Source organism: Bos grunniens, chromosome 12 (genome assembly GCF_055505025.1).
Source record: "Bos grunniens cultivar Pamir isolate PY7600 chromosome 12, Bosgru_T2T1.0, whole genome shotgun sequence".
Lineage (NCBI taxonomy): Eukaryota > Metazoa > Chordata > Mammalia > Artiodactyla > Bovidae > Bos > Bos grunniens.
Genome location: NC_141176.1, coordinates 27936829 through 27950205, shown reverse-complemented (window position 1 = coordinate 27950205; position 13377 = coordinate 27936829). Strand labels below are relative to the sequence as shown.

General features: G+C 36.4%; 1 protein-coding gene across 3 annotated transcripts in view; it reads right to left on the bottom strand.

The window, feature by feature from the left end:
- Positions 1-13377, bottom strand: part of STARD13 (StAR related lipid transfer domain containing 13) — a 492092-nt gene that overhangs the window by 294639 nt on the left and 184076 nt on the right. For all 3 annotated transcript variants that reach the window (XM_086329392.1, XM_086329395.1, XM_086329394.1), the window contains exon 4: positions 6239-6272. In XM_086329392.1, the coding sequence (XP_086185518.1) occupies positions 6239-6272 (34 nt within the window). The remainder of the gene's footprint in view (positions 1-6238; positions 6273-13377) is intronic.

The window sequence follows — 13377 nt, the reverse complement described above, 5'->3', positions numbered from 1 at the left end:
TAAAACTGCAAAATGAAATAATACTTTATTTTCAACATTAACTTTATGTAAGAAACCAACATGCTATGCATAAAAGTAGAGAGATCCATTTTTATTAAAAGTAGCAAATAAAAACATAAAATCATGCTGTTATTAAACAGAAATTTTTTATATTTTCCTTTCAGTTCATGAAACAAATAGGGCATAAGGTGAAAAGGATAGGTTTTGGCTTAGGTCTATTACTTGCAATAAATGGTACTGAAAAACAAAATGCATTAATACTTCAATGCTCCTGATGGAAGAAATTATCCAGAACAAAGAAAGATTCTCTTAACAAGATATTCTTCTTTCCCTGTTGCCAACAAATAAGTTTCCAAGTGCTGTAACTGCTTTTCTGCTTTCTGGTCATGGTCTCCTCTATTCCAAGTCTTTTACCCTCTAGAAGAATAGGCCTAATTTTCAAAGAAACAACAAAGGGGAAAATCAGGTACTGATTTGCCTTTTGTCATTTAGGATTTGCTCAAGTCTGGCTTCTTCCAAGGCACTATGGAAGCAACAACAGGGTCTCCCTTGGTGGTCCAGCGGTTAAGACTCCAACACTTTCGTTGAAGGTGGCACAGGTTTCATCCCTGGTTGGGGAACTAAGATCCCACATGCTGCATGGTGCGGTCAGAAAAAAAAAAAAAAAAAAGAAGAAGCAACAGCAGCGGCCCTAAGATCAAACCTCTTGGTTTGCTTCAATTTTGGTCTCCAGAACTCATTTTTTATAAATGATTACTATTACTATTTATGAGGGAATTTTAAAATAAAATTTCATTAAATATTTGAAACAGTAATTTTTCTTAGATTTTAAGGATCCTCCTGTGTCCTTGCCATATTTATATTCTAAGTTGCAGAAATATAAATATAACAGAAAATATCCACATGTTTTGATCACTTTATGTATTGTTTATTCTCTTCCTCACAAACTGTGAGCACCTTGATGGAAGGCACTGTCTTGTCCTTCTTTGTATTCATTATGTAATGAATCATAATGCTTATTCAATTTAACTCAATAAATTTATGAATACATAAAATACAGTGGTTGAGTTTATGGATGGACAAGCAGTAGCAACTAACAACTCCCAGTCCCCACCCCCACCCGACTATACTCCTTGAGAAGTATTTGTTTAATGAAAAACATGGACAGAAGAGCCTGGAGGGCTACAGTCCATGGGGTTGCAAAGAATTGGACATGATTGAGAGACTAACTCTTTGATTTACTTTTTTTTACATGCGCTTAAAAATCAGATAGAATCAAGTTTAAATTCCAACTTTGATACTCATTGAGCAATTTAATCTCATTGATCCTTATTTTTTATATGTGAAAACTGAGGACAATACCCCTTATGATATAGGGCTTCTTGAGGATTGAATGAGTGAATATTCATAGATAATCTATCATAATCTGGAACACAGTAGGCACTCAATAAACATGATCCTCTATTTCCCCCTAATACCCCAGACTTAAAATTCCAGTTCTTCAAACTGGGTACCTAGCAATGTGCCAAGAGTGTCACAAAGCAGCTGGATAAACACAATGGTTTTCCTCCTGCATATATGTTTTTCTATGGATGGTACATAATTGTATTAATATAAAACAATTGTTCAGGGATTCTTCTACTCATCAAATGTTTTTGAGCATCTGTTATGTAGCAGCAGCCTGCTGAGCACAAGGGATAGTCTAATGGGAAGAAAGAAAGGAAGGAAGATGGAAGGAAAAAATCAAATTCCGACAAGTGCTGTGAGGGAAACAAAGAGACTGCAGAGATAAAAACTGGGGTTGGGGGAGCCAACCTCTTCAGATAGAGTGTGCAGAGAAAAGTTTTAAAAGCAGTGGATGCAAGTTGGATGATGAGAAGACAGCCATGCTAAGTGCTGGGGGACAAACATTTCAAGTGGAAGGAGTAGGAACACGAAAGTCACCTGAATTCTTCAGGTAAAACAAATGTCATCTTTGCTGGTTTGACAGTTTCCCTGACTTCCTGCTACATGGGAGTCTTTCAGATACTTAGGAAGCACTGCCCTGGAGAAGACTTTGAACACCAGCTGCAAGAGGTAGGAATGGTGGATAAAAACCACTCTCCTTTCCCTCGGTATTTAAATTGGCAGCTTCCAAGGGCTATAACTAAGCATCCAGAATAAGCTGGCACAACTCAAATATGGAGGGAAAGAATGTGAACTAGATTTATATAGCTCTTAAGCTTTATGTGGCACTTGCATTTTATGATAGAGATTCATACAAATTAATATAAAATAAAACCAAGTTTCCTCTCCGCATACACTGGATGCTTTCCTTTTGCCTCATGTGGGCATACTGCCACAAATGGTAATGGCTTCTCTTTATATAGCCATAGGAAATCACAATTTGAAAACGTATTAAGTGATTGTAACTTTCACTAGTCACACATTTACTGACAAGCTCTGGTTTTGCTAAAGTAATCTTAAGAGAAGGAGATTCGAGTTGGGTAAGTTTCTTGAAGGAGGGATAATTTTATCTCATTTATCTTTGTGTTGCTAAGACCTTGCACAGTGCTAGGGACATAGTAGACGTTCATTACTCTGAATTAAAATGAAGCTATAATTTTCAGTTGAGATTGGTGAGGGGCACTGGGGATTTCTCGCTCTTGGGCATCTGTCACTACAGTTAAATTCCAGTGAAATGGAAGAATGTGAACATTCCATAGCATATGCTTCTATTCACGGTCACTGGATTTGGCTGCACTTTTGACTACCTGCATATTCTGCATCTCTAACACCTGGGAAAATTCTTTTTGAGACAGTCTTCATACTCTCGATAATGGGTCTAACAAAATGCCGTACCACATGAAGCTGAGGGGGCAGAAAGTAATTAAGTGCTTCCAGGAAGGAGGAATACTTATAGCCATGAAAATCCCTCTGAGACTGTGCTTAGAGGAGTTGTCCCTGCTACCCTAATGAAATTATGGAGAAAAAAATGTAAGCAATTTCTTCAGATGTGACCTTATTTTCCTTAGGTTTTCAAATGGTTTTCTAAATGGAAGAGAATTTCTTTTCTTTTTTACAATCTGGAAGCAAAAATATATGTTGTATGAGAAAAACAGCATGCCAGTGCAAGATTCAAAATTCTTGATAGTGAGCAACACTGGAATTTGGTCTCCTACTTACAAATTTGAAGAAAGAAAAAACACACCCCATGAGAAACTGAATTTAAGGTCAGATTAAGTCAACCATAACCATATGGGTTAGCATTTAAACATTTATATTAACTTTTCAAAATGAAAAGTCATTAGGGAAGTCATACCATAGTATGTACCACTCATTTCCATTTTGACTTTTTATCTCACAAAGGTCACAGTATGACAGGCACAAACTCAGAATTTACTCCATTTGTTATCATAGCAAATGTTTCTTCTATTACTAGGCTAAAATATTTTGTCCGGTTGGACAGTTTAAACTCCTTCAAAAACAGTGTAGTTACTTGGCGACACCGTCTCTTAATTTGTTAGTGAGTGTAACGCTGACTGGCCTTAGACCACTGCCTCCTTGTGCCTCCGCTTCTATTACACTGGGCTCCCCATTTATCCCTTTCCAGTGACTGAGACCAGAGGAAAATAGAGATCATACCATTCTAACACACAAGAAAGAATCATAAGGAATCACCTTACAAGGACAAACAGTGAGGTTGCGTCATGGCATGTCCTTCTTCTATGTCATGTTATATCTTATGTCCCTATATACTCAATAGCCTATTCTGTCTGACCTCCATATTGCATTTTGGTAAAGCATACAGATAGAAGCTCTTGAAACCTCCAGTCAAGAAGCAACAACGGGAAGCCAAAAACTAGGGGAGCTGACTTCACATCTTACAAACAGCAGGAAAGAATGACCGCTAAAAATTTAAATTGTTAATTTAATTTGAAAAATGAGATTAAAAAAAAGAGGGCAGCTGTAATTGAAAAGTCCAAACTTATGGATGGTTTCACATTTGCATGGAAATCTGAATTAGGCTTCAAAAATTCTCCTCTGATTTATGTGTGCAGAAAAATTGTCCTCAGACACCCTTCACCAATACTTCCTATTCCCAGAGCACTTTGCATAAATATTTATGTGAAAACTGACTTGACTCTTTTCTAGATTCTGCTGGCTTGCTTGCCAATGCCAATGCTTTTTTTTTTTTTATGTCAAGATGAAACACTAGCTGGCAGAGTAGATAAGCAGCTAAAAACTGAGTCTCTGGTAGACTGAACCCCCACTGCACGATACCTGGATACTGAAGGATAAGCTGCACATCCAATCTGGTACTTTTATACCAGATCACAGCCATCAAAGCTGAAATTCCTCATTGGAGATTTGTTAGAAAAGTACTTGTCATTTCTGGCCAGAAGTTAGTGGGAGTTGTTTCTTATTTACTCTCTTGACTGTAATTTTGTATGATGGAAAATATCCTTTAACTATAACAAGTTGGGTTTGCTTATGATAAAAAGAAAATAAATCTATCACATTTTAATTAAAACCTTAGCACGCTGCTTATTTGTGTAAATCCCCCATTTCGTGATTTCTGGACTGAAACAGTCTTTGCTGACGTAAATGCAAGATCGACCCCTTGAGCTTGAGTTGGAATTTTAACAAAAAGTGATGAAGCACAGAGTGTTCTACTTAGGGCATAGTTTACAATTTGGGACACATTCATAAGATTTTAAAAACAGGTGTTGCTTATATCCCACTCAGGTGTCAGGTGGTTGAGGGTTATGTACCATTAAGGTCTCAAATATAAAAATGCATGCATGCATGCATGCTAAGTCACTTCAGTTGTGTCCGACTCTACGATTCCACAGACTGTAGCCTGCCAGCTCCTCTGTCTATGGGATTCTCCAGGCAGGAATACTGGAGTGGGTTGCCATGTCCTTCTCCAAATATAAAAATGGATATGGACAAAATTGTGCATGCTTGATGCTATAAGCACTTCACAGAATGGCAGGAGCAACTCTGTTTGGTGATTCTTGGTACAGTTGGTGGGGCCAGCACATTATCAAGGATGTTTTTGTGATGCATTTCCAGCCAGTCACTTTGCCTGGTGGTCCAGTGTGAACGTCTCCTTGCAAGTCTCCCCAAGAGATAGAACAGTAGATGACTATATCCAGAGACCTTTGCAAAGCTGAGGCTAATTTAAGCTGAAGCTGAGATCTTGGGTTTTTGAATAGGAACTAAAAGTTTTCTCCAACAGATTAAAGAAAAAGAGGCCATTGAAAACAAAAATAATGATGGTTACCAAAAATCAGGGCAGCAATACAGTATTATTTTTAGTGGCACTATTTGACAAATTTATTTCAAAAAAGGCCCTAAAGATATTAACTCAGAAACAAGAAGTTTTAATTTTTTCATTGAAGTTTTCCAGAAACACATTATCTTCCACATGTGAAGAATGTGGATAATGGAATCACACGAAGTTTTTGAAGTGGTTTCCTTTCAAGTGTAAACATTTAAATGACCATATGAAGTAAGGACAAATGAGAAGATTCAGAATGATGTGTCCACAATGACTGGTCAAATAAAGAACTGTTCAAATAAAACAACAGTTGCTAAACAGATGGTAAGAAGTGATGGTTCCAGGGAGTTTTTCTTATTTTATGTAGTTATTGAAATAAGAAAGTCAATAAATTAAGATGCACTTTGATTTATGCATTACATAAATTTTGACTTATGTATAACATTTCCAAATATAGCAGATACAACAATAAAAATTGCTACTTTTCTTTATTTGTCAAGAGGACTTAGCAGTTGTTTTGGTACAGCTGTTATTTTCTTACTACTTTTTCTATAGTACATATTTCAAGACAAAGTCTGGTTATGCAAAGGAATTTCTTTTTTAAGTTTCCTTAATTTTTTTCACATATAACAGTATAGTACTAATAGCTTCAGATGTATAATGATTATTTTTTGCTATATATATATATATTTGTATATATAGCAAAGTGACTACCAAAAGAGATATAGTTATGCAAAGTGATTTCTGCATGTATGAATTAAACCCACTATATGTCTGCATGAAGACAAGGGAAAAACTAAGTGAACCGATCCAGTCTTCAAGATGTAGAATACACTCAGATTTAACATCATACTGTGACTATCAATTACTCTGCAAGACATGTGGTATGCTTAAATTTATAGCAACTAGGCAAGGCTCTTTAAACAACTTTCACAGACAATCAGTAAAACAGATTTCCTCAAAGAGACTTACCTGCTCTCTCTTTGCTTCGTTTGTCAGAGAGCACCTGTATTAAAAAAAAAAAAAATCAAGACTCTCTTAATATTTCAAATTTATGCTGCCATCATTAAGAATATCATCGAGTTTGAAAAAAAATCAGATTGTAAAATTAGAACTGAATTGCCTTCAGAAATGAAAGTAAAATGCCAATTAGGGTAATGCATGATTTTAGTGTGCACAAAGAATCTGGAATAATAAAAGTAATACTCATTGACAAGGAAGATGCCTGAATCTTATTTTTCTCAGATTTATGTACTTTTCTCAGGCTTATGTCAAGATTTACACTATACTATGCATCCATTTAGCAACTAGAGGAAGACTGATGTCTAGTTTTTGTCGTGTACTCTGCTGTCCTCATGTCACCAATAACCTCCAATAACCTCCTTCGTGCTAACCAGCAACAGTACAAAAACTGAGCCAGCTGAGCACTCCTCCCATCAGAAACTTGATCCTTCTGGGCTCCTGTTCTCCCACAGTGCCTGCTTGTACATTTCTAACCGGTCCTTCTCATTTTCTCGGTGGATTCCCTTTTTGCCTGGGATCTTTAGGCATATTGATTTAATTTACTTTTGTTTTATTTTGTTTTTCAGACATGTTGCAGGGCTGGCTTCTCTTCTTACTTTGCACTTTTTCCAGGGTGATCTCATCTACTTTCCATCCATACTCTGATAACCTCCAGATTTATATCTCCAGCCCACGTCTCTTAACTTGAGCTTCAGGCCAATATAGGAAACTGTTTATTGGACATCTGCATTTGGAGATTTCAGACACCACAAAGCCATGTGTTCAAAGCTCAACATTATCCACCCCCTCACATAGATACCCAACTCCCAAACCAATTCTTTTTCTGTGTTCCCATCTTAGCGAAAGGCAACATAAACTGAACGTATGTGTCCCTCCTCAGATTGAGTTGTTGAAGCCTAATCCCCAGTGTGATGGCATTTGGAGGTGGAGCTCTAGGAGGTAATTTGGTTTGGATGAGGTCATGTGGTTGGGTCCCCCACAATGGAGCTGGTGCCTTGTAAGAGGAGGAAGAGCTCAGAGTTCTGTATCATGTGAGGACTCAGTGAGGAAAATGGTGATTTGTAAAGCAGGAAATGAGTTTTCACCAGATACCAAATCTGTCAGTACCCTGATCTTGGACTTGAAGACTCCAGAACTATGAGAAATAAATAATTGTTGGTATGTTGTTTAAGCCACCAAGTCTATGGTATATTTGTCATAACAGCTCCAACGGATAAAAAACAATCTATCTACCTGGTTGCCCAAATGGGAAACCCAAGGATCATCTTTTTGTTAAATTCTGTTGATGCCTACTCTCAAATCTTGCTTGAATCCATCTACTTATTTTCATTTCTACTTCCACCTCCTGGGCAACATTCAGGTCATGCTTAGATAATTGCAATAGCTTTCTAACTTCTAGCCTGACTCTAGTCTTATCTCCCTCCAATCTATTCAGCACCCAGTGTGATGTTTCTAAAATACAATTTGATCATGTCACTTTTCTAATTGGAGCTATCCAATTGTTCCCCAATACCCTAAGAATAAATAGAGTTTAGAGGTTAAGATCTTATGCCTAGCTGCATGACCTTCAGAAAGTTTTTCAATTTCTCCAAGCCTCAATCTCTTCAGGCAAATGGGGTTGCTTTGTGTGATGTGCTGAGCAATAAGTATGGCATAGAAGAGACATACAGTAAATATTTATTGATTATTTTGAAGGAACGTCTTAAAAACAGAGACTTACATTTTGTTAACTCTTTCAAAGCATAATGATAATTTGAATAATATTCTTTGAGAGTCAAGGATGAAAGATGCAAAATGTTGATGCAGTTAGAGCTTTTTCCTCAATATCACAGTTCCTCCCACCCAATTCTTATTCTCTCTCATCTTATTTTATGTCTCCATTCACACTTACAGTGGGTAAGAGCAAATTCACAAGAAACTTGATGACTGACAATGAGAAGAGTCAATTTTCCCAAGGACATTCACATTTTAAAGGGCACCATCTGATGACAAACACCAAGTACTGAATCTCTAATGATAAAACTTGAGATAGTGTGAGACAGAGGAGGAGAAAGCTCTCTCCACATTTCTCAAATAATATCAAGTAGGTGACTACTTCCTGCTCTAAAGAGAACTCAGTCAATGAGAATAGTGCATCATATTTAAATGTCTCACTTGATTTGGAAGCAAATATATCTAATGACTATTTGACTTGGAATAGCAAGTAAAATAAAATTATGAAGTAGATAAGTTTTGTTACATGAACATAATAAAACATTAATAATTATTTAAAATATCATAATAATATTTTAATAACCATTCAACATAGAAATAACCCAGCAGGATTCTTCAAGTTCAACTGTTGAAAAATTCTCAGTTATGAGCTAAGACCAATTCCTGCAGAGAAATGTCAGCTTGAGGGCTTAAAAGGGAAACAAAAGTAAGTAGACTTCCTCATCTAGTCCTTGAGATTGAGTGCTAACAGAGCTACTCACACATTAATAATGACAATAATAATAATAATTAACATAAGAAACTAAAAGTCAGATTACTTGATTCCAAAATAGATAAATGCAATAGGGATTTCCAGATAAACAGAAGTACTCAACAAATGTATGGTCAAGTATTATTTAGTTCTAAATGTAGAATGATGCATTAAAAGGTGCAGAGCTTGAATCTGGTAAATATATGTGCTTGTGTGCTTGCTAGGTCACTTTAGTCGTGTCCAACTCTTTGGATCCTATAGATTGTAGCCTGTCAGGCTCCTCTGTCCTTGAGATTCTCCAGGCAGGAGTACTGGAGTGAGTTGCCATGCCCTTCTCCAGGGGATCTCCCTGACCCAGGGACTGAACCTGTATCTCTCACGTCTCCTGCATTGGCAAGTGGGTTCTTTATCACTGGCACCATCTGGGAAGCCAATTAACTAATTTTAATTAATACTAAAAATATTAATGTTGTCATGATGAGAAAAAAGTAGAAATTAAATGCCTAAAATTAAAGCAACAAAAATTAGTGTTATTGAAAATAAAATAATGAAAAATATTACTAAATTTTAAAGACATTGGAGGTATTTGAAAGTGAACCCCTAATGCATGTTAACCATTTCAACAGTACATGACAAATTAGATGCAGAAGTATAGCTATGGACACTCCTTTCCCAGGAAAAATGATGAGACAAATATTAAATATACATATATATATATATATTTCCTATGCTGTGTCAGCTCTAAAAAATTTGTAAATGTGATGGTGAACATACATTTCTTTATGGATATTCAACAATATTTTCCCATAATCATTTTCATTAAAACTCACTAGGTGACGGGACTGGGGGGAGGAGGGAATGGGGAGCTGCTGTTTAGTGGGTATAGTTTTAAGATGAAAAGAGTCTTGGGGATGGAGGATCGCACAACAATGTGAATGTACTTATGCCACTGAAGGGTACACTTCAGTGGTTAAGATAATAAAGTTTATGTTTTATGTATTTTTCCACAATTAAAAACACACAAAGAAATCTCTAGATGCACATAGCCTATTGCTACTTGTTATGTTTAAACTCCCACTACCTTACACTTCAAACCCCTCTGTTTGGAAATCCAAATAGAATAAATCTAAGATCCAAAATATGACTTATGGGCAGATAATAAAAGAACTGCTACTAACCTGGAGATAATTATTTATACTCCCTAAAGTCATCATGAGATTACAGTCATCTCCAGAAGCATGAAGAAGGAAGAGAAAAGGAAGTGGGATAATGGCATTCACTGATGCCAGAGCAATTAGATGAAAAATCTCCAGGCAACAAATGGGTTATTTCTCTGGATATTTTATTATTTGTTGAGTGTTTAGCCAACATGTAGAAACACCCATGTCTAGCACTATGCTGGGTGTTTAACCCTTTCTCTTTGTGGGATAGATGGCTAAGGGCAGGTAATTATCCCGCTGGAGATTCAGGAACTCTAGAATGGTTAGAAGTGTAAGCTGGAATCAAGATTGCCACAAGAAATATCAATAACATCAAATATGCAGATGACACCACCCTTATGGCAGAAAGCGAAGAGGAACTAAAGAGCCTCTTGATGAAAATGAAAGAGGAGAGTGAAAAAGCTGGCTTAAAACTCAACATTCAAAAAACTAAGATTATGGCATCCGGCCCCATCACTTCATGGCAAACAGAGGGGAAACAATGGAAACAGTAAGAGACTTTATTTTCTTGGGCTCCAAAATCACTACAGATGGGTGACTGCAGCCATGAAATTAAAAGACGCTTGCACCTTGGAAGAAAAGCTATGACTAACCTAGACTGCATATTAAAAAGCAGAGACATTACTTCGCTGACGAAACTCCATCTAGTCAAAGCTATGGTTTTTACAGTTGTCATGTATGGATGTGAGAATTGAACCATAAAGAAAGCTAAGCGCCAAAGAATTGATGCTTTTGAACTGTGATGTTGGATAAGACTCTTGAGAGTCCCTTGGACTGCAAGGAGATCAAACCAGTCCATCCTAAAGGAAATCAGTGTTGAATATTCATTGGAAGGACTGATGCTGAAGTTGAAGCTCCAGTCCTTTGGCCACCTGATTTGAAGAACTGATTCAGTGGAAAAGACCCTGATCCTGGGAAAGATTGAAATCAGGAGGAGAAGGGGACAACAGAGAATGAAATGGTTGGATGGCATCACCAACTCGATGGACATGAGTTTAAGCAAGCTCTGAGAGTTGGTGATGGACAGGGAAGCCTGGTGTGCTGCAGTCCATGGGGTTGCAAAGAGTTGGACATGACTGTGTGACTGAATTTACTGAGAATAGTTACAATTATCTCATGGATAAATCCTAGTAAAGTTCTCTGAAGTATGTTTGAGTCACTTGCCTCATCTGGTGAGATTCCCAGAAGGTGTTAAGTTTTTGATACTGGTAAAGCAATAGTAATTATAAAGCCATGTTCACACAGACAGTCTAAGAATAACATTTTAGGAATTGGTTTTATGAACATGTATTTAGTAGACAATTGTGTTTTGGAACAAATGTATGAAATCTGGATGAAATGCAGATATGCATCCCTTGTCACACAGACAAATATGCAGATTAAATGAATAGAACAACTCTGCTGCTGCTGCTAAGTCGTTTCAGTCGTGTCCGACTCTGCATGACCCCATAGATGGCCTCCTACCAGGCTCCTCTGTCCCTGGAATTCTCCAGGCAAGAACACTGGAGTGGGTTGCCCTTTCCTTCTCCAATGCATGAAAGTGAAAAGTGAAAGTGAAGTCACTTAGTCGTGTCCGACTCTTCATGACCCCATGGACTGCAGCCCACCAGGCTCCTCCGTCCATGGGATTTTCCAGGCAAGAGTACTGGAGTAGGTTGCCATTGCCTTCTCCGAGAACAACTCTAGACAACCATAAAAACATCCAGATAATTTTTATTGGGAAGCAATGGCCCTTGGGGCTTGTGATGATCAATCAAGTCAATAAATACATTGACTATTATTGTCCAGGTGAAACCAAAAACCTGTTTCATCACCTGCTGTTCTTGAAATACAAAGGGCCCATTTGTTCCTAGTGCCCTCATAGTAAGCCTTTAAAACTAAAAGCAGCAGATAAAATCCCAAAGTAAATAAACTCTTACGAAAACATGTAAGCCATTTTACTATTTGCTCTTTACTTTGTCCAGAATTCACCTGCTGGTTTCAAACTCAGTAAACCATATTTTGCAGTGACCCTGATTTAAACATTACAGAATAATGTCTAAGTAGAAATGAGCTGATAAAGCTAATACCAGATTACCACTGGAAAGCTGGTTTCTTTAGACAAATATAAGGGATATATTATATACTGACTTTGGCTCAAATAACTTAAGACTCGTTGACTATGAGATAGCTGGTTTTATATCTCAAAAAAACAAACAAAAATCCTTTTCCTAATCTCCCTCATGTTAGCTCCTTAAAAGATCATGCACAAACTATATGTAAAAATGAAAAAGAAGAACAAATATTTTAAAGTATTATAATCTGCGATTTCAGAGCTATTTCAAGGAGACCTAAAAGTTTCAATCGCAGTATCAGTTCATGAAGAAATAAGATGAAAATTTAATGTTCTTTAATTGCCATACTAAATTTTCATTATTGACTTTAATTTTGATTTCAAAATATTCCAAACATGGCCTTGTAGAGAAGTTTCCAAAATTTTTGATTTCTGTAAAAATTCTTTATAGTGATTCTTACCGAATTGTCAAAGTTATTCCTCCCCTGACTCATGCTGAGAAAAGGCTGTAGTAATTCTTTGTGGGACTGTGGGGAGAAATAGAAACCAACAGATTTCCTCACAAATAACTGCACTATGAAAACTAAAGAAAAAGCTGCTAAAAAGGCTAGAGAGAATGTATAATATAATTCAATATTTACTCTTTGTTTTCATTTGATCTTCACTCATTTCTTTTACACCTGAGATATAGAAAGTAATTCTTGTTTTAGTGCTATATGAAAATTTCAATACATCTGAAACATAAGAGTCAAATGAAAATCTACTTTTGTGGACTGAAAAATATTTTGATTCAGCCCATGATGTATAAATCTTTCTACTTCTAAATGTAAATTTTGGTATATGTACAATAGGATTCAGATACTTGAACAGAAGTAGTCGGTAATGCATAATTTCAGACATTTAACCTAAATACAGAAACAAAAAAAAAAAACCTTTACTAGTTCAGTGAGTATAAAATGATGCTATTTAATAAACTATGGCATTTTAATAAGGATGCCTGACATCTGGTACTGATAAAAAGGATTTTATATTTTATAGTTAACATTTAAATAAAAAACATTACTATAGTTTTGCTATTTATCACAGGCCACAGATGGCATAGGTCACATTTGGGTGGCTTCATTTCCTTTTTGAATAGTTTATATAAAGACGCCACTTGTTTTCTCTCTTTCTGTGAATGCTTTATATAAGGTTTGGATCAAGTCCCAGAAATGAATAAATGAAGGAAGAAAGGAATGCATCAAATGAAAACGAAGTTTCTTAATAACAAAACTGATTATAGAATTTTCCTGGAACAAGTTTAGTTAATAAAGTTCATTCTAAAACAATGATCCAAGGAATTTGCATCTGG